General features: G+C 40.5%; 1 protein-coding gene across 1 annotated transcript in view; it reads right to left on the bottom strand.

The window, feature by feature from the left end:
* trps1 (trichorhinophalangeal syndrome I) overlaps positions 1 to 23,185 on the bottom strand; it is a 109,132-nt gene that overhangs the window by 34,883 nt on the left and 51,064 nt on the right. The window contains 6 exon segments of the mRNA XM_065947944.1: positions 9,362 to 10,137; positions 14,836 to 15,096; positions 15,221 to 15,431; positions 15,931 to 16,145; positions 17,097 to 17,712; positions 22,810 to 22,925. Of these exon segments, the coding sequence (XP_065804016.1) occupies positions 9,362 to 10,137; positions 14,836 to 15,096; positions 15,221 to 15,431; positions 15,931 to 16,145; positions 17,097 to 17,712; positions 22,810 to 22,925 (2,195 nt within the window).

Genomic DNA, 23,185 nt, shown 5'->3' with positions numbered 1-23,185 from the left:
AACATCACACACACACTGACAATGAGAAAACTCACAATCCTAAAATAAGGCAACAGTTAAACTGATGTTCAGCAGCACAAATGACTCTCATCTTTGATCTCTCTATCAAAATAATCCCCTCTCAATTCAATCTACGGTCTCTGTCATCACTCTCTTTAAATACAAGAATAACTCAATTCCCAAACGACTTCGTCCCATGAGTGTGAGTAACAGTTTGCACATGAGAAGAGATGTACAAGATCACTATAAACATTCCCACTTGAAACACGATTCTTATCAAACTGAACAGGACAGCATGACAAAGGTGTTCCAACAAAAAAAGGAAAATATCTGATTTATCGCTTTCTGAATCTTAAATGGTTATATACACCCCATTATGTCAACCAATACCAAAAACCAAAAAGGCTAATTAAGACAAAGATTAAACAAAAAGACCTAAATAAATCTGTGGTTTTCTCAGTATCTCCATAGCTCTCATCACAGCATCTTAGCTTCAAAGATGGGGGGGAGGGGAGACTCACAGGGCAACTGGACCTTTATGTATTTAGCTTTGGCTCCATCCACTGAGCTACACAGAAACACAAGAACAGTACGAGTCGATATATACACCCTGGGAGCAAACAAGTCTTGAACAGTTGAAGCTGTGCTGAGCTGTGTCGTGTCCTGTTGTGTCGTAAACCCAGAGAGACAGAGAGAGTGAGAGAACAAAAGAGAAATCGTCTTAAGGGAATTTGGGTATACAAGATGCATCATGCCACTGGAGTAGAATCCATAAACACACTGGCACAGAGGCACACACACAAACACACTGGCACACACAAGTGAAGAATTCCTAATGAGCGTAAATCTCACAGGGGACACAGAGGGGGAGATGGAAAGAGAGAAAAGGAGGAGTAAGGTGAGAGGAAGAGAGAGAAAACGGATGTATCCTTCTTGAGCTTTCACCCAATATCAAGTATGCATGGCAACGCGGGTGTGTGTGAGTGTATTACAAGTTTGAGGATGGATGTGTGTGTCCGCTGAGAGGACTTCAAATCTCCACTCTGCATTCCATTCACACATGCGCACACACACACATTCACAATGGGACGGGAGAGTCTGCTGCACGCGCACATGCCCAGAGCCATATTGCTACCTTTGCCAAGAAGGCCTTGGACCGCCAAGGTTGCCATGGCATTGCTCACTCACAAACACACACATACTCACACACTTCTTCAATCACTTTCACACACACACACCAAGGAAGGTGCGAGTAGATATCCTAAAGAAGGATGGATCAAAGTTTTAGAACGACATCTCACGCCCATGTTTGTTTGCTTGTGCGAGTATACTCGATGTGTCGGACTGTGTGCATGGTTGGGGGAGTGAGCATGCCCCCCCCCCAAAAAACTTGATGTGATGCTATGGCAAGTCTTTATGTTATACTCAAACATGGCCAAAGATGATGAGTGAATGATGTACTGATGATGATGATGATGATGATGATGATGATGAGGCAAATGACAAACAGCTGTTGTCTTGTTGTTACTGTTTCAAAGGTGAGATTTTAACCATCCAATTTGAAGCATCATTTATAATGATTCACTGAAAACTCTCATTTTTCAAATGAAATACAAGTTATACAGTGTTTCTTTAAAGCAAAATATAGAACTATTTAGATACCTGACCATAGTACATTATGTCTCTAATACATTTGCCGTATTTTTTTGCATTTAAATAGTTTACATCATCGTTCCAGCACTGATGACTGAATTTTATTTTATTTTTTTCTGCATTTATTTTATTTATTTATTTATTTTTGGGGTGTTTTTTCAACCAAAAATAAAAGAAATGTCTCTCTATAGTCTCAGAGGGGTATTCAATGTTGGTCAGTTATCAAGCCAAAGTATCTATTATGGGGAAGGAAATTTGCTTGCCTACATTTCTAGCTACATGTATTTAAAATGCCCTATACAAAAGAGGAAAACCCTAAAAACAGACAGAAAAGTTTTACTTATATGTATTATATCGCATGGGAAAACTGACATATAAAAAAACCAGAAATCATTTGCAGTCTTCTCCTTTCAGTCAGTGGCTGGAAGCAGTTTTACATAAACCATTTATTTTCTTCAGCGTCTTCTCGCCTATTTGTCAAATTACATCACTCGCTCAAAAAGCCTGATCGTGTGAAAGAACCCCAGATTTAAAAAAAAAAAAAAAAAAAAAAAAGGAGATGAGGAAAGGAAGAAGTCATGAAAGCAAGGAGACAGAAGAAAAAAGGGGGGGGGCAGGGCTTTTAAATTAACTATTGGTCAAGGGTCAGACGGACATTTAATCTAACCAATCAGCTTCCTAATTACACAAGTGCTGCCAGAATGGAGTACCAAATGCATGTCTGTGTGTGTGTGTGTGTGTGTGTGTGTGTGTGTGTGTGTGTGTGTGTGTGTGTGTGTGTGTAGCTGGCTAGCGTTGCGTGTAGAGGTCTTGTTGTAGCAAAATGATCATCTGGCCTCAATATTGGTTCCATGTGTGAACACACACGCATATGCACATCTGCATGCGTGCACATACGCACATACACACAGAGCCTGTGGTGAATGGCTCCCACCTTACACGAAGAAAAAAGAGCAAAGGGGTCGGGGGGGGGGGGCAACACAAGGACTGAGCGTCTGGATGTGAATGCCATGGCTGAAACACTGAGAAATAGAAAATACACACATATGCAAACACGTGTGTGTGTGTGCGCGTGTGCGCGTGTGTGAGTGTGTGTGTGTGTGTGTGTGTGTGTGTGTGTGTGTGTGTGCGTGTGCGCGTGTGTGCGAGTGTGTGTGTGTGTGTGTGTGTGTGTGTGTGTGTGTAAGTTGATTGTAACAGTAATTGATGTAAACGTCTAAATTACAGCTAGGAGCTAAAATAACCACTGTGTTTTAGCGTTGCCATGTCGACATGATAAAAAACAGCTGGATGGTTCCCTGGCAGTGAGGGTGGAACATCTGTGTCATGGGCTCACAGCTGAACCAATGAAAGGGCTGTGTGTTAAAGCGACACGTGTCTCAACCAATGAAATACTCACTGGAAAGAGAAGAGATTTGAGCAGACACCAAGTAAGACCCAAGTCAAACTCATGTCATAAAATATAATATTCGAGATACAAACCACAGCATTATCTATAAAGAAACTGTGGTTTTTGACCGTTAATGCATTTTAAACCAGTCTTCTTTTATACTCTTATTAATCTTGAGGCTCCTTCAAAAATGATCTGACTACTTTTTTATGTTTTTTCCTACTTATTTGCCCGATTTGTGTGGTTTGTCATAAATAGGAAGTTTCACTGTGCCAGTAAAGTTAAGACAATCACAGGAAAGTCTCTTTAAATACCCCACCCACTCCACAAGGAGCAATTCCTCGTTTTGCTGCAACTCCTACTCAGGAAGGTCAACAGCAGGGTCAGCTACCCACCAGCAGCCCTGGAGCAATTATAAATTCAATGTCTTGCACAAGGACACTTCAGCGGGGTGAGTGTCCGGCACAGGGGATTGAACCTGAGCTTTGAGTTGGGGGACATTTGACTAATAACTGCACCACCCAGTCGCCAAAATGTATCCCGAAATAAAACCACAGTCCCACATCCTGGGACTTAAGATTTAAAATTTCTATGACTGATGAATGACTTTACACTTCAAGAAGTGGCATGAAGAAGTCATATTTCCCAAACAGGTTAGGATGTTTTTTTCCAACCTCAGTTGGAATCAGTCAATCAGAGAACCTCACTTGAAAGGAGGATTAACATCCAATACAAGAGCCAAGATATATTCAAGCAAACACACTATTTCTTGATTAGCATGAGCCAAAAATGCCAAGCCGTCACCTTTCCTCTACACATGTTGTCAGCTGTAATATGTGTGTGTAAGTGAAGCTTGGACTGAAGAGCCAAAATGGGTCCAAATGTGGTCAAAATGGCGTAATTTGTTTTTAAAGCCAAATGTAATATTCCTAGTGGACAATAAGACTTCTGTAGACTGTCACACAGCGGAAAGCCACACACGCAGGTCATAACTGTGACACTTCTATCAAACAGACACGCGTGCACACGCACACACACTTATCCACCAGTATTTCCACAGACAGACTTACAAACACACACAGGTCAAAATCACAGCAAACAGGTTGTCTGGTCATGTTTCTGTTACACTAAACACAGCCTAAATGTAATACACTAACCACACACACACACACACACACACACACACACACACACACACACACACACACACACACACACACACACACACACACACACACACACACACACACACACACACACACACACACACACACACACACACACACACACACACACACACACACACACACACACACACACACACACACACACACACACACACACACACACACACACACACTTTCCAGCATGACTGTGTTTATTTGAGTCTGTGTCCTGATGGGAAATGTGACTGCTATACAAACAAACTGAACTGCCCCGAACAGACAACTCTGTCTCTGAGTAGAGCGAGAGAAAGCGGCTTGGCGAATATCAGCATGTCTTCCTTTTTCCGAGCCATCCGAAAACACACACATACACGCACGCACTCACACACACACACACATCACCACTGAAACTAAGAAGAATAAAGACACTTTTCAAGTTCTCCATAAGGGACTGTATACAGGATGCTAAGAGTTTTCTGCAGAGCACCCTCATCTATGAATGCAGCTTTCAGCTCAAACTGCTCAAAACCACACCGCTGTAAACTCTTCAGTTTGTAGCTCAGCTGGCAGAGAAAGAGTCAGTGGTATATATGGCTTAGAGGTACACTTGTGGTTGCCTGCAAGCAAGATCTTAACATGTCAGCAATAAAGATGAGCAGCAAAGGTGAAAGGGATTGTTAGTGGTGAGTAGATGGTACTCAGTGTGGTGTCAGCATTATGAGCTTGTCTGAGGAGGTCAGTTCACTACCAAACATTTAAAAAAAAAAATACAATTTAATTGTTATTTTAACAACAAAACTCTTTCAAAGGTGATTAAAACTGTACAGAGGCTGTGGTCCTCGAGGTGGACGGCCTGGGTTCAAATCCGACCTGTGGCCCCTTTCCCCACTCTCTCTGTCCCTAGTTTTCAACTCTATCCACTGACCTATCTCAACAGTAGAGGCATAACAATCAATAAATCTATGATAAATCATAAAAATAAGTGTCCTTTGTTTCTATTTTAGTTGTTTATTAAATATTTGATGACTTGATCAACGATAAAAGTGCCGCTCAGTGAAGTCTAGACTTTTGGTTCTTTTTGCAAACCTAAAAACTTTACCAGCCTTGATTTATGACTATTTTTAACTTTCAGAACATTTTTAACTCCAGGGATTTTACACAATTAAGGGGGAATAAAAGGTCTACAGAAGAAAAAAAACGACAAAAAGTAGAATTAAAAGTCAATTGAAAGGGGTTGTCTTTTTGTGAAAATATAATGGAAATAAAAAGGGCCAGGAAATAGAAAGAATACTAAGCATATGCTTAGCAGATCAATTAAGGAACACAAATTCACTAAAGGTTTTTTTCTCCCTTTTTTGTCTTTAAAAAAAACCATTAAGCAAACACACACACTATGAAACACACACACACACACACACACACACTTACACAAACACTGTCTCGAGCATAAGCTCTATAATTTCCTGTAGCGGATATAAAGAGATGTTAAATTATCAGCACGGAAAATAACTTCAATTCATGCTTTAATTTCCTTACACAACACACACAAACACAGACACACACACACACACACACACACACACACACACACACACACACACACACACACACACACACACACACACACACACACACACACACACACACACACACACACACACACACACACACACACACACACACACACACACACACACACACACACACACACGAATAGGTACACTAGCGGTGGAAAGAACACACCACCACTGAGATGCGCATGTATAGACACACATGAATTTACGCGAGGAAAGAAGGAAGAAGGGAAACAGAACGCGAAGTAATGAGAACTTTATGGAAATACAGCTGTGAGCATGTCTTTGTGTGTTGTTGTGTGTGTGTCTTTTAAACATAATTAGCTCCGTTGGGCAGAAATGTAAACGAGAGAAACTTTAATGAAACTCTTCTCTGATCTGCTGAAAGCACACATTCCTGTTTATCTCTCTCCGTTCGTCTCTCTATTTTCTCTGTCTGTCGCTGCACTCAAATGGAATTGAATGTCACGCATGGGACTTTTGAGAAACCCTGAAGGCTCACATTTCAGTGCAGCATTATGACCACATAAGATGAGAATAATTAAATTGTGTTGGGAAGGTCGCATTCAAGATTCCTCCCTGTCCTTGCTTTTGTCCATTTATCTCCTCCTCTTAGCTGTCTTTGAGCTTGAATTCCCTTTGAAAACACACACTGGGATTTATTAGATCATCTATATTTTGGGTCAATTCTCATATTCGCATGTGTTCACATACGTTTGGCTCAGAGGCGGACATTTCTCAGCCCTGCTTAACTCGAAAAACCACCATTACTCAAAGTCTGTCTCATTCCATTTATATCCTCAAACGTCCACCATGCTTTTAGTTTAATTTCATCTCTAAACCTCATAAGTTTTCTGTCCTTGCATCATACAGGGAGTCAAAAAAAAGTCAGAAAACTAAATTTCAGACTGAGAGAATGTCGGCAAGGTAATAAATCACAAAGGAAACACAGCCAATAGAGGAGCAATGCCTCAACACGGTGCAACAATTATATATCAGGCCTTTAAAAAAAGAAAATATTCTCTTCTCGCTACAAAGCAAACGCCTCCTGCAACGGAATACTAACAACTCTGAGTCCGTGTGTCTATTAGTGTGAAAGCTGTTGTAGGTGTGCGAGGTGTTTATTGATCCGTGTGGAACAGGTGAGTTGTGGGAGGAGGGAAATGAAAAAACAAAAGAATGGGAGAAATAAGTGCAGACGGATCGATGCGAGGAAAAAAAACAAGGAAAGATGAAGGAAACAGACACAAATGTGCAGAACTGCTGACACAAAGATAAACGCACACTCAAAATGTAATTTTTTTCAGTGTTTTCTTTTTTTTAATCCTTCTCTTCCTTCCATCCCTCTATCGTTGCTCTTCCAGTTCCACAACCTTCACTTCACTCTTCTTCCAGCACTTCGCCCCTTTTTCTTCTCACTCAACATTTACAAAGAGGCAATTTGTGTTTAGGGGCGGATTCACCTTTTATAATTCAGACTCTGCCCTGTTGCATCAAAGGCTGAATTTAAATGTGTTTTGATTTATGTTGTGTATGTACATGCCTGTGTGTGTGTGTGTATGTGTGTGTCTGTGTGTGTGTATCAAGCTATTTCAGATGATCCTTTGCATTAGTGCCCCTCCCTTACTCTGCCAAGTGATGAGTCAACAGCATGTGTGTGTATGTGTGTGTGTGTGTGTGTGTATGTGTGCTTGTGTGTGCGTGTGCGTGTGTGTGTGGTATCATTGATTGTGTTAGACTTGTCACTGCATGCCATGGAAACAGAGGGTAAATATTGTGGGGAGAGGCGAAGGGAAAAAAGATAGCAGCAAAGGCCATTTATTATTATACTATTAAAGTTATAAGTCATGTTCAGTTTCTTCTCTAATAAAATATTGAATTGTTTGTTTACCCTTCTCCCTCCTCCATACCTCTTTCTTCTTCTTACCTTCACATGCTTGCCATCTTTCTTGTATTTTTCTCTCTCTTACTAAACTTCTGAACATTCACACAATCCAAGAAAATAAAACATCAAGTATTGCGAGCCTCATTCCTTACTGACTCACATTTTCTCTATTTTAACATAACAGGAAATGTGTAAATTCTGGCTTCATTTTTGCTTTCATGGATAGATTTGAACAAAATTTCTAGAAATGTAATAAATACTTTTAGATGATAGATTATTTTTTTTAAATGAAAGGAATCGTTCAACAGTTTTAAACACATGTTCCTTGCTTCTTTCCAGGAGAAAAATGTAAAGATTCATGTCACGCTTATGACTCTGCATTAATTTTGGAGGTGGAGTCATGATATCATTAGCTTAGCATTATTTCTGGAAGCAGTATAGGCAAACATTTCAAAAGTTAACTCTAAAGCTAAGTAATTTTTACAACAAAAACTTGTTAGTGACAAGCACAACACAAACAAAAAAATACACTTTTCTGTCTAGAGTAGGTTCAATATTTGTTACTGTTCCTTTAAGGGGAAAACTTGTGAAGCACTTACTTTTGCTACAAACTTGATTTGTAATTTTATTCATAATTTTCCCCATTTATGTCTTTATCTCAATCTGTCTCTGTCTTTCAAGCATGTACTCTCTTTCTGTTTCACCCTCTCTCTCTCTCTAACACACTCTGCCCCTCCCATCATAATGAGTAAACCTCTTGCTGCCCCACCCTGCCCAGTCTGCCAAGTTACTGCCAACACCTCTCTAACGCACACACTTGCGCACACTCACATGCAACACACCAACCCAAAAACATGCACAAAGAAGCTATACACTCAACTCACACAAACATGTACGCTAACACACACACACACACACACACACCACAGACATCATTCTCACACTCAATCATACCACTTACATAGACCCATGTCAATGCCCTGACCCTACACACACACACACACACACACACACACACACACACAAAGTTGAGTTTATTCTGATCCAATGTGATCATAGCCAATAAGCTGTGCGGCGTTGGCAAACCACAGTATGTTCTTACCAGCCTATGACATCACTGGGAAGTGAAAGGCATTGTGGGACAGAAGAATAGGATGACAGAACCGACAATTGGTTAGCACAGGGCCCGTCACTTTGCCTACATATTGCCATAGCAACAGGGAGGTTTCAGGGTGTTGTGTGTGTGTGTAAAATAAATTATTTTTCAAAATCTATAAAATTATGGGAAATGAAATTATGTAATGGAAACAACAGACAAAAGAAGAGATGTGAACGCGTATAAGCATGTAAAAACACCCTGGCACACTTTGTGAGCCAGCGGCAATCTGCATGAGTACTCTACGATGAAGGAATTACAGATTACACTGAAGCGGCTCCCTGCATGACGTCTAATCCTCACATCTGATTCAAAGGAAGCAAAGATGAAGGTGTATTAATAGCAGCACTTTGAGGGGTAATGCGCTCAGCAGGTAGAAGGATGTAGCTACAAAGATGTTCTTTCAGAGAGTGAGAGCTTAGGGGTAAAATCAGGTTGTGAAGGAGATGAAATAGAGAGCTGGACTTGATGAGAGGAAGAGGTAAAAGGAAATAGAGGGGTTTAGAGTTTAGGAGCTGTACACATGTTCAACTTTACCCTTAGCAGAGATTGGGACTCTTCTTTAGCTGCTTTCGCCTCCTGTCCTCCTCCACCTCCACTCCCTCCTCCTCCTCCTCCTCCTGTGTACTGCTGTTGGGGCATCTGGATCTGCTTCTCTCCACTACCTCCTCCTGCAGAGGATCCACCCGGCCTCCCTCCTCCATACAGCTTGGCATCCCCCAAAAACGATTTGGTATCTCCCAAAAACGACTTGGTGTCTCCCAGGTAAACCATGCTGGGCGAAGCCACGCCTCTTTTCTGATGTGTGGACTCATGATTGGCTGAAACAAACGACAGTGAGAGGGGGGAGGGGAAAAGAGAGGGACTCCTGCTTCCACCACCTCTCTCAGGTCCCATTCGCTCCTTTGGCACCCAAAGTAAACCATGGGCCTGATCACCTCCTCTTTCTCCCAGTCCTCGTGTCTCCCCAAGAACCCAGCCTTTCTCGCGCTCCCTTTCTCTCTCCTCGCCTCCTTCACTTTTTACCACCCCTCCTGTTTCTTCCCTGCCTCCTTCTGCCAGCCGTCCCTCAGGGGGCGCAAGGGAGTAGAGGAGGCGCAGATCCCCCTTGCTTTCTTCTTTGATGGCCAAGGTAGAGGGAGCTGAGCAGCCATTGGCTGAGAGTGTTAACGACGGTGTCAGTGAGGTGGGCAATGACATTGTTGATGATAAGCTTAACGAGGGAGAGGATTCATGGCAGTGGGCGGAGTTAAAGTGGTCCAGGAGGGCTGTAGAATCAGGAGCTGTGAAGTCGCAGCGTCTGCAACGGCAGCCTACAAAGAGGGGACAAAATGAGTAGCAATTAACAAATACAACAACCTCAGGTCAGGAACAGTTAATGATGGAGTAATGCAGTTCAAAATGTACTTAGTACATTTTATGTTGGTTAAATTGTGTTTGGACAAAGAAAAATTGATTTGACCCTTAGTTTTAGTTTCCCACAAAATTTAAGTCAATCCATCTTGATTGCCCTCACTAAAAAAAGTGGCTTTTAAAGGGTTCTATAGGACGTGCCAAGTAAGTTTTTATTGATCCCATTTTGAGTAAAACCCACACAATGAATTGAATAAATCTTAAGTGCACTGGACTCTGCCCCATTTTCTCCAACCACTCAGGTAGTGTTTCACTGACTTTGTGGCCAAAAAGTGACTCAGTGTTCCACCAAATCACCATGAATTAGGACCAAACTGTGAGAAACTTAAATTAATCTGAAAGAAAAGAAATGAATTAAACATCAACAAACCACCTTCATTTCCCTTTTGGCATGAGTTTTGAAAAATCAGCAGTAAGCTCTATATATATGATACACAACATCAGGGTTTTTTTCCTGGCTCACAAAATAGATTTGTGTCTTCTTGTGTGGGCTGGTGAGACTAAATCAATGTAGCATCTTTCAGAAGAACATGGAGTTCTGTTTGCAGTGGTTCTTGGTGGGTGCACAATAGGCAGCTGCTTATATGAAGGTATGTAGGAAAAATATGATCCAACATCTGTCAAAATATAGATAAATCCATATATTATAAGTGCTTAGTAGAAGGTTTACACAATTGCAACTGAAAAAAACCTCTTGAAATTTACATTTTAATAACTGGCTCTTAATGCCTTTGGATTGTGCTGAATAATTCAGGAATGGGTACTTCATAATGTTAAAAACAAATACACCTTAAAAATGTATCAACAATATAACATTCTCAATCTAAGTCATATATAACAGGAGTAATTTAAGGGTTTGAACCATTATCTGAAATTATCTGTCTGTCTGACTTACCCACCCAGGTCTATCTATTACACGTTATTTACTCCTGAAATCTATAAATTCACTGAAAATAACAATCAATTTGGAACTTTAAACTAAATCCAGATCTAAATGTTCCAGGTATTAGCCAAAGATCTGTGAAAATGTTTGTGTGCGCAAAGTACACCTTGTACCTTGTAGCAGACTTAAATGTCTCCAGATGTTGAACAAAGACACAGTGGCCTCTCTGTTTGTCATCACCAAATCTACCACACATGCATGCACACATGGACGGCAGCACGTACCGACTCATTTACTCACTCGCCCTGTCACTGTTTCTGTCTCCCTAACTGTTACAGGAGATCAGAAATACATGTGACAGAAATAATAAGAAGATAATCAAAATTTCAAATTTAAAAATAAAAGAAAGAAGAGAAATATTTGAGGAGTAGATATAGAATGAGTTTAGGAATTATCCTTGATTACAAAAGTCTTTCTGGTTTGGTGTTAACCTCGCTGTATTTGTTGGAAACAGCCAAAGAATGTTTTCTTTGTTTGGAAGAAGGTAAGCTGGCATCAGGAAAAGATGAAAAACAGAAGACTACTTCATTTTGCCCTTTGAGATTGTAATAGGGAGAAATTTGCAGAAAATACTTTGAAAAGGTCTGTTGAGAAAGGTAAGTGAAGGAACTTGAGAATAATGATCCAGTAATAGTTTGATCCTATAAAGAAAGGGTAGCGGAAAAGGCACAGGGCAAAGCATGAAGTCTTCATAGCAGCATTTTTAGTACATCACTTTTGATTCAATAATAACGCCTGTGCCTGGGACAGAATTCTGCTTGTGGTCTCTTTTTGAAGCAAATTGACTTTATGGTTCAGATTTGGTTTGCGTAAGATGTTTATAACCTGTGACTGGTCTCAAGGAAGACAACTGTAATGCATCTGATACGTAAGCCAAGAGCTTTCACATCCCACACAGTTGGGGCAGAATTTGGCATCTTATTTTGAAGATGCCAAATTCTTATTTGAATTTCCCCAAATAATATAGCATTGTAATTATGAAATACAAATTCTAAGCTTTTAGAACAAAGGGATATGTCAGCAAGCTCTTGCATATGGACGTCTTTACTTCAAGGAGTCTTTAGGTACAAAAAGTTTTCAATGTGATTGATTAGTTTGTCTCAGGGATAACCCCTAATACTGTGCGCTCCTTTGTTCTCAGCACCCAGCAATTCAATCTTTTATTTTGTTATTAAAAACTCAGCCTGGGAAACTTTTTATTAAAGGTCGATGTAAGTGTGGGTGTGGAATTTTCTAGCTGTATTTCAGTTTTATTTGATTTGAACTGGGAGATTCCAAGCTTAGATTTTATGATTGCGAGCTTACATTCTGTTAAGAGAATGAGTGGACTCCTCACAGCGCTTTTCCTCTCTAGTCATATTCAGACTGCCCACTCAAAGCACAGTATTTACACCTCTGTGATGTCCCTTCAATATGAATGTCACAGAGGTGTATCAGGAGGATGAAGTGATCCCACATCTGCACCACCATTGAAGGTAGTAACAGAGGCGTTAGAGGGGCGAGCGGGATCAGCAGAGCCAGCGGGGGAGAGCAACGCCGTGTGTGTGCATGTCTGAGTGTGTGTATGTGGAGCTCCCACTGTTTCTCCACACATCATGCTTCCGCAATTCAGTAACGCAATGTGAATCCACACACTGAGAGATCAAGCCTTTATAGAATCAATGTGAAAGTACAAAAATGTAATGACTGTGGAGCTTTGTTACGGCGCTGTTGCAAAATCACAGAAAAGAGCTTCAGCCATCTTTTTTCAATTTTCTCCGGTCTTCCTTTCTCTCAGGTTCTACCTGTTACTTCTTTTCAGTCCCATTCCTGCTTACAATGTACTAACTTTTAAACTTTTTCTTTTTTTCCCTTTGTCATTCTATCACTTCATCTTCTTTTTGCTTTTACCCAAAAAAGGAATGGCGCTTCTGAATATGTCACTGATTTGGAGTTAAAATCATGCTAAGATAGCCGAGTCAGACAGTAGTTTTGTGTCTGGTGTGTGCAAGAAAACAAGCAAAGTGTGAGTCAGTCTGTGGGCTCATATCAAGAAGCAATTCAGATCAGCAATCTGGATCAATACTAAAATAGTCAGAGAAATTACCCGCAGTTATCTTCAGGAGTTTGTATCCCTCTCAGCCTCTGAGTCTTTTGCTGCAATTTTCCCACACCCTCTATCTCATTCTAGTCCAGACCTAACTCCAGCCCTCTCTATCATTCGCTGTGACTGAAAACCAAGTTAATGCGTATGTTTGTGTGTGTTTGTGTAGGAAACAAATGGGCGACTGAGTCACGTCTGAGCTCTCTAAGCCTTCAGAGCTGAGCCTATGGCTTTAACTGTCATTTCATGTCAAATGTCTGTGGAAAAAAAAACATTTAAACATTCATGTTAAAAAAAAAAAAAAAAAAAGAAGTCTAGAATGTACAACAAAATCAATTAGACTTTGTTTCTACACTGACAGCCTGAAGCTTTTTGGAGAAGGCTGCTACAGGATGGACAGTACTAGCAATCATTTTATTTCAGAACTTCACTCATAAAACTCATTAAAGTATGTTTACAAGTCTTTAAAGTCTTTAATGCACATGTGAAAAGATGTTTTTTTGAAGTCATTTCTTATGTTTTATTACGATCTTTTGTAGATGCTTTAGAGGCAATCTACACATAGCGATGATATACATGGATATAAATGAAAAATAAATGTAATCAGTGTCGGACTCTGTTGCTTCACCCACCACTTCAGCATCGTTCTTTTTGCACCATGCATTGCATCCGGAGTCCCCCCACCTCCACCCCCTTTCTGCCTGACAAGGACAGCCTCCCACTGTGAGGTGAAAATGTAAATGAGTAAGTCAGAAAGAATTCAGAGGCAGCCTGCCTGAAGTTTTCTAGTGCATTTGTGAAAACAGCTGATATAAAGGAAAGCTGACTCTTCCTGAAGGTTGTCAGCAACAGATTGTCACAGTTGTATGTCCTAAAGCAGATTCCAGGATCAGACTAAGTCATTGAAAACTCTGCTGGACCTGGCTTGTAGTTTAAGATGGATTAATAGGACTTCTTTCATCACCCAAACACCATCAAATTGACAGTATCGGAAACTTTTGTTATTCTTGTCCAGACAATTGAAGCCAATGAATCACAAACTGAACGGAACCCAAAACCTGCAAACAGACACTCAGCTAATATGTATGTGTATATTAAGTCAGTGTGTGAAAGAAGCTCATTGCAGGGTTGGGATTTTTGACACTGCATAAACCAACGACCAAGGATCATGGACTGGAAAATATACTGCATGTTAACAATAACAAAAAAAAACGTTTTTTCGTGTTTGGGAAGTCCATGAGCCTTAAACATGTTCGTCTGAAGATAAAGAGCTTCACTTAACAACGAATAGAGCTCAATCTTGAGGCAGTGACATGCGTATTCAAAGACTATCAACATGGAATATCTGAGGTGTGAAAATGAGTCTTCTCAGTCAACATTTACTTGATAATTGAGTGCAGAAAATAGAATTACAGTGAATTAAACCCCACCTTTGTATTTCTTACTATTATCCACCTGACTTGATAGAGTCATATTTAATAGTTACTCAATTCAACCAATTATGGGAACCTAAAGTGATAGACTATCTAAAATATTGACTTTCCTTTTTTGTAGTTTTAATCAATGTCATGCATCATTCTGTCTCTTACCTGTAGTGTCTAAAAATCTCTTCTTCCACTTCTGTAATGAAGTGACACTTTGTACATGAGTGCTCCCTCTCTCCTCCTCCTCTTTCTCTTCCTCCTTCCTTCTCCACACCACCCTCCTCCTCAGCCTTGACATGAGGCGCCGCCCCCTTTAGTTTAATCAGGGTGTGGCAGCTTTCGTAGTGTTGGAGCAACACGTCGATGTCAGTGGTGGCGAACGCACACTGGTCGCACAAGTGGGTGACGCCTGGGATCAGAAAAGAAAAACATATCAGGAGCTAAGGAAAGAAAGCTCATTAAATCTATACAGACGTAAAATAGAGTTAAAAATGTTCTGACCAAATATCCAAGCAAAGTATGCCTTGAGGTACCTTGTGTGACGACAGGATGTGAAGGGTTAGAGGGGTGAAAAGTCGATCCCCCGATCAAAGCGGGGTCGCCTCTAGGATTAGGAGGGGTCATGCTGGGTGAGGTGGTGGTGGCAGGTTTTGAAGCGATGGTTTCCTGCTGTTTGGTGGACTGAGGGAACTTGGAAGAGCATTTAGAGCAGGTGGGCTTCCGACAAGCAAAGGGATGAGACACCTAATGATCAAAAAAATCAATTTAGGGGAGCAAAGTTAGTTTTTACAGACAAAACTGTGCATATGAGGTTAATTAAGACGTTTGTTTACTTCTGGAGTTTCTCTCTTTAGTTGGGATGTTTTTTGTGTTTCTGTCTATGCAGGTGATATCAAAGTGCACCAGCATGTATGTGCATCACTAACTGAAAGATGCGTCCCCCCCTTCTGGATGTACACAATCCTTTTTTTTTTTTTTTTTTTTTAAACAGCTGTGACAGCACAGTTTGGCAGCTGGCACAAAGGAGGGTGGGGGGGCGTGCGTGGGGGGAATGGGGGGTGTGTGCGTGGGGGGAAGCGAGGGAATTTTAACTAGGCTGGAAATTGAAGCAATTAACTTCTCACTTGTTCAAATAACACGTTTTATTTTCTTGTGCTTACAAAACAGCTCATCGTTTTCCTAATTGCGGCGCTAACACCAACACACCAAGCAAGTAAACATTTCAATATTTTATGAATCTCACCTCCCCCAGGTGTTTCTGTGGCTGGCAGAGCCCCTGTGGACAGTACACGCAGTGTTGGATGCAGCAGCGGTGGATGGAGTGGTTGTGCTGGTAGTGAAGGAGTAACGGTGCTACTACGATCACATCTGCACTGTGGGCCATCGAGTACCGGAAATCACAGAGCTGGCAGTTGTAACTGGTCACGACCGCTTCTGGATCGCTGCTGTTTGGCTCTCCTACGAGCAGAAGACAGAATATGTTGTGTTGGTTTTTGAAGAAGAAAAACAAAGACATTAACAAATTCTAAATAATCATGATAATCAAAGAAAATGATATAAGGGGTGAGCAGTTGAAGCATTTCCTGGAAGAGGAAAATTGAGAACTATTATAAGAGACAAGGTGGTCAATCATCTTTCTCTCTTTCTTTCATATCTGTCTCTTAATTTGTTCCAATATCAACACACACAGATAGTATCCGCCACAGATACTGCCTCATGTATATGTGGTTGTGTTGGAGAATTAGATCAACTGGTTTTAGGTAAAGATTCTTTTTGGGGCTTTTCATGCCTTCACTGAGAGGACAGGACAGTGGATTACTTTGGAAAAAGGGATGAGAGAGTTGGTGATGACATGCTGTAAATGGCTGAGGGTTGGATGAACCCGGGGCCACTGCTTGGAGGGCTATAGCTTCTGTACTTGGGATGCAAGATTTAACCACTTAGCTTTACCAGCGTCCTAAACATTTGTTTTTTGGGGGAGTTTTTCTGACACTAATAGCCTACTTATCCCAATACTGGTATTGATACTGATATCATGCCAATGCTGGTAAAGATACTGATACCGGTTATCCTTACTGGTATACTGGTATTGAAATTGGCCTCTGATTCTGCCTAAAATGCAGTGTCAGGTATCTGTAAGCTTGCCAGCCAATAAACCGATCCAAAACCACAACAAATAAGCCACCCCATGTAAAGTTTCCAATATAATTACAAACAACATCAATAGCTGCCAGAAGTCAGCGTACTGTCAGTCTAAGATTGCAAAATGAAAGCTATCACTGTTAAAATAAAAATAGGTGTGTTTTTTGTATTACTCTAATATTGATCAGAGATCAGAGATCCTCTTATTAGAGAAGTTACCTCAGCAAATGACCAGCACAATTACAAAACCTTTTCCAATTGAATTACCTTGGCTGGTGCCAGACATGTTGGATGACAGATCTTTTCGGCTTTTGGATGGCACTTGGTCTCTCTCTCCTCCTTCTCTTCTTCCTCCTCCTCCTCCTCCTCTCTCCCTCTCTCTTTCTGGATTAGCGTTGTTGGGACTCATCGTCCCTCCCGAGCTCATTCTGTGTCTTTGTTCATAGTGCTCTAAAAGCTTCGCAGAGCCCCCTGACCACTCACAGCTCCAGCTACAGAATTTACACCAATAATACGCCTGCACAGGACCCCGACCCGGCTCCCCCGTCCAGCTGGAAGGATCCGAACACCCCCTGACTGGGATGGAGTACCCAACTAAGGAATCATCTTCCGCTCTCACTGCGACTCGTTCTGCCCCATCTAATATTTGGCTCCTTTCCTTGGCCTGGTTGTCGTGTGTTGACAGGTTACTGTGGGCCAGCAGGGGTGTGGTGGGTGGAGATTTGACTTTATTTGGATGCGAGGACAAGAAGTGTTGCTCAAGTTCTAACGAATTACTGCCCATGTATGTGAAGTTGCAGAATTTGCAGCGAAAGTACTTAGTATTCCCTTGGCAATCGGAAGTCTTTCGGCCAATCCCAATCAGCGTGCCACCCAGCGTCACCTGTTGACAAGCAGGAAGTCGAGATAAAGACAAAAAGAATGTTGCATCAAGATAGAAAAAAACTTTTGCATATTAATAATTCAAACTTGGAGCTTGTCCACTGGAGAATGGTGAGGTCATTTGTGATAGCTGGTTGCATTTGCAATTCCCTGATGGCAAAATGACTTTTGCTTTGCTAAAACCTCAATTTGGGCAAAGCTTTTTCTTTCAAGAGACATTAAATGAAAGTAAGACAGCAGGATTCTGGATTTTGTTTTGCTTATTTCGACAGCAGATGACAATACTTCAGGCAGTTTAGATCAACTGTAATTAGTTTACAAGTGTAGCAGTTCAAATTAGTCTTTTGGCAGTTGTCTTGTAAAGTGTTCTCTACAATACAGCATCTAAACATGGCCAAAGTTCATTTTACAAGCAAAAGCAAAATGATTCTCTAACACCACTCAAACGAGAGCAGATGGACTTAGTGTGCTTGGTTTGTGAAAGGACTAACATTTTTTCAGTTCTCTATAATCAATCTAAAGTCATATTTAGGGGTAGTGTTTCCCATTTAAGCTCTTTGACATTCCATACCAATGTTTAACCTAATGAACTTGAATGCTCTGAAGCAAGTGGCTCATAAAATAAATAAGGTCAGATAGAAAAATTCAACACTTCCTGATCTATATATATATATATTTTTTTGATCTCACTTGGGAAGAAAATAAAACTGTTGAGATGCTGCAGGTTTGATTAAAGATCAAAGAGATTCAGATTCGATATAATGGTGCTGAACCTCTACCAATAATGAGCATTACTAATAATATCAGAAGTTTGATCTGGATCATTAATGTGCATATCAGGGAAATACCTTGTTGTTGAAGATCAAAAGTTAAACTCTCATCAAGCTCATTTTTGGATTCTTCAGATTTATGGGACATGAGCCTTAAAACACAGAGTTGTGCTTCAGAGCCTGCCTGTGCTACTCTTTGGTCTTAAGCTCACAACATGTGTAATCCATCATTTTCTCTATGTGACTGGAGGCAATTAAAAGGCTGTTTAAACTCTAACTAACTGACACATAACATATATCTGTCACACTCTACTGTAGTATCCAATGGACGAGGCCCAGATTTTGTACTAGTGAGTGAGCAACCTGACACCCGTATGGTTTTTATTACGGTCCTCCCTGCGTCTGTGGCTGATTATCGTGCGCTGTTGGCTATACTGGTGAGCCAGCAACCTGCGAAGCCTTACAATGACATTAGACTACCAGCAGGATTTGTCTCTTTACGGATCTGTGGTTTGATGCTGAGAGTTGGCAGACCTGTAATGGAAATTTGCAACTGCCACTGCTAAGCATCATTTTAAGTCAGTAAATATGTATGGTTTCTTAATATGGGGCATTTAGCAGGATTGTTTTCCTTGCCAATTTAAAATATAATGATTGCTGGTATACATTATTTCTGTCAGAATGATCTTAAACATCTATGTTTTCTAATAATAAATACTGTACAATAATAGTTATTCTATATTCATCCGGGTCATCTAGTTGAGCATTTATATTTTAGCTTTACATTTGTTTTTTGTACATTAACACCATGAGAGTTGCGTATTTCCCTTTAAGCTTGATTGTGCGTCTCAGTGTCTTTTTAAAGAAAAGACAATAAAGAGGAATTTATATTCATTACCGGTTACTGGCAGTGCAGAGACGTTTGAATAGGGCAGAGAAATGGCATGGAGTGAGATGGTAATACAGCACAATTATACATGAAACAAAAAGAGAAGGAAAACAAATTAAAAATGTGAGCTGCTAAATTTCAGCGTCAGTGAAGAGAAAACATTCAAGAAGGCTAAATGAGATCTATTGCTGTGTGTGATCTCACAACAGCAATCATCCAATCATCACATCCCACAGACCATGCCCAGGCAATAAGAGAAGAGCCAAACATCGGGTCATTTTAGACAGCAGATCGCAGAGAAAGACACGAAGGGGAGCGTGAAAGAAAAGGGGTGAGAGAGGAAGAGAAGAGGAGGAGGACGAGCGAGGGAAAAGTGTGTGAGTTGAAAGAACAGAAAGAGGAGAAGAAAGAGGAGGGAAGGAATAAGGGCCGATTTGAGGATAAGGTGGAGCAGAGACGAAGACAGATGATGAGACGGAGAGAAAGTTAAATATGTCTGACAGCTGTTTCATTACACTGCCTAACAGCCCATTAGAACTACTGCTTTTAAAGACTCCCTCCCTCCCTCTCTCTCTTTTCTCCTTCTCCTCCACTCGTCTTTTTTTCCTGCAGTCTGATTGGTTGACAAGGCATCTTGTCTTAGCAAATGACAACATGGAATTTTCCAAACGTGGGCGGGAGAGAGAAAAAGCGAGTGAGGGATGGAGGGAATAGAGACCCCTTTCATTCGTTTTTTTAATACTTTCACTTTTTCTTCATAATGACGACTTAAGCCCACTGGATTTTCTATTTCTGACTCCACTTGTGTGTGTGCCTGGGTGTGTGTGTGTGTGTGTGTGTGTGTGTGTGCACAAACTAGACGACAGTGTGTCTGTGTGTGTAAGCTTGATCTAGACTACAGTGTGTAGGTGTGTAGTTGTGTGTGTGTGCTTGATCTAGACAACAGTGTGTATGTGTGTGCCTGTGTCCATTACATGACTTACAGGCATCACAGACTCCTGGTTTAAATGAGATGAAACCTCTAAACTACTCAACACACATACACCCACACACCCACAGCACTTATTAGATCATCTTATTTTAAGCTTTTAGACAAAACCCTACTGTTCACGCACACCCAAGGTTTAATACTTGACCCAATTGTGAGAAATATTCAAGCAGTCCCAAACTGAAAAGAACAATTGAATGATGTCAAATCAAAAAGTGAATTCTCTATGGTTTCAGTAGCCTAGCGGTTAGTGCGCCAGCCCCATGTAAAGAGATTGAAGTCCTAAAGGGTAGGCGGCCCGCCTCTAATCCAACCTGTGGCTCCTTTCCCGCATGTCCTTCCCCAAACTCTCTCTCTTTCTGGTTTCTGACTCTATCCACTGTCCTATCTCTAAAATTAAGGCATAACGAGCCCAAAAAAATATATATATATATATATATATATATATTTTTTTTTTTTTCTAATTTCTCTTTATAGCCTACCAAACTGTAGGTTGATGATTCAGGTCAAATATACAGTTAAAGAGCCAGCCACAATCATTTTGATTTTAAGGTGACTTTTTAAATTAGAAACCTTAATTAAATGCACATTTGACTGTATTCACGGTAAGCTGCTGTCTGGTGGAAAAACGAGAGTAAAGGAAAATGATTTGTTGAGTTTAAGATTGACACTTTGAAGGGAATGTGCCGTTGATCGATCTGAAATGAATGGGTTTATAATTAGGGCTGCAGGATACAGGAAGAAAGAATGGCAGCTGTCATAAAGCTTGAAGGATCAACTCTGAATTTCCTACTACAGATCGAATGGCATTTTAATGTCTTCTACCAACTTTTTCCTTTTTGACCAACAATTTATGAACTATGACCAAAAAGAAACACGTTCTGTTGGAACTATTTAGGCAATTGAACAAGAATCAAAGAAAAACTCCCAGTTCAGCGCCTTAACAAACAATTTGGTGTCTAAGGCTGATATTCAAGCATATTTTCCAGCATGTTTAAACTACATCTTACTTTTGAAGATGCTATGGTTTGCTCTGATATACTTATCTCAAGAAATATGGACAGCATGTGTTTAAAGAATTAATCATAAATTGCATCTGCCATCATTTAAAACACAAAGACTGCCTGTTATACAAGCAGAGCATGAGTACTTCTATGTGCATGTGCATGTACAGCCTGTAAGTGATTTGTAAAGCAGACAAAGTACTCCGAGTGTGATTGCTTGAACACACATATAGACGTATATAGCAGTCTGTCTGCCAGGTGTTCTATTAGCCCTCCTTACTGTGTCCATTCAACTGTCAGTCTATAAAACTTTATATCTTGCAATACAATGCCTCACTGTCCAAACTCAAACACTCATACACATACGCACAATGTAAATCAGTTGCAGATTGTCCGATCCAATAAATTAGTTGGTTCAGTTATGGGCCCAGATTTTCAGATTTATGACAACAAGTGGCGCTTACTGTGAACTTCAAATGAATCAGTGTCACCTGTTTTGGATCAAAGTTTCGAGCTGATATTGATTTTTGAATACATCTGCAGGTCTGATGTTCTGTAATAAACTTTCAATGCTATAGATGAAAGAGCAGAGAGTGAAGTGGATAACCTCTTGAAATTCAGGGATATCAGAATTTGAAGAGCATAATGGGAAACCTGCTCAAGTGCATACATGATCAACCACATTGACTCATCTTTTCACCCCCTTACAGATTATGAAGACAGCATTGGTAATCCAGTTAACATGTGTTGATCTTAAAGGCTGAAGTCTGTGTTTACAAAGAATTCCTTATGCAAGATTTTGAGTTTATATACGTTCTTTCTCAAAAGAATAGCCATGATGGTACCTTTAGATTAATTTGAGTATTTTTGCCCCCACTGTAGAGGGGTCAAACTATAATACGTATTAATGGACCTGGTACATCAGTGGGGTGACGTCAGTGTGGTAAATTATCTCAATTTCTAGTGAAGCGGGGATGTCATCTTGCCTTCATTGGACCGTGAACTCCTTAAAGCTGTTTGCAGCTTGTAACTGACCTCGTGTTCCTCTCGCAGAAAAAGGTCAAAAGATAAAACTAAAAACAGGACGGCAGCTGACTCAAATGGAGCGATGGTAAAGTGGATGGTAAACTAGACTGTAACTAGTAAAAGTAGATACTGTAAGAGCTTTGGCCTCCAAGGACGCAATAAACTTAAGTTATACGGAAACAATAAGTTACACAGTGTAAACTTCCCACTAAAATACTACCACAAAAAGGATATATATCCTTTATTTATTTGATCTTTATTTCATAGCTAAAGCAGAACTCATATTTTTCTGTGTATCTCTCTATTTTGTATGCAATTGTTTTTCAGTGCATTCATTAAAGGATATGCTTTGTAAATTTTTTTTTTTTTTTACATAATTTCATCCATTTGGATGAACTTCTTATCCTTGCAAAGTGCTTACCTGTACGTCATATGTGCCGTTCACCATCACTGTCCGGTGCTGCTGATTGTGTACTTCTGATCTTGTCTTCCCCAACTCTTTGGCTTGATTCCTCTGCCCCTGTCCCGACTGTGTATCTGGAAGAAGAAATACAAGAGGAAAGTCAGCGTTGCAGAGGCAGAAAAAACAAACAGAGGTCAAGCTGCCAGAGGCACAAAAACATTGACATGTCTGACACAGGGGAGGAAGGAAAACCTTGAAACCAACTAGATGTTCTTACAAAACAAAAAGCTTCCTGCACATACTGAAGCACAAAATGTAAAAAATCACACCTAACAGAATATTTTGCCTTGACAAAGTCTTGGAAAAGCTTTCTCCATTATTCTAAACTACTATT

Source organism: Labrus bergylta, chromosome 19 (genome assembly GCF_963930695.1).
Source record: "Labrus bergylta chromosome 19, fLabBer1.1, whole genome shotgun sequence".
NCBI classification, from domain to species: Eukaryota; Metazoa; Chordata; class Actinopteri; order Labriformes; family Labridae; genus Labrus; species Labrus bergylta.
Note: the sequence above shows the minus strand (reverse complement) of the source record. Positions and strands in the feature narration are given on the sequence as shown.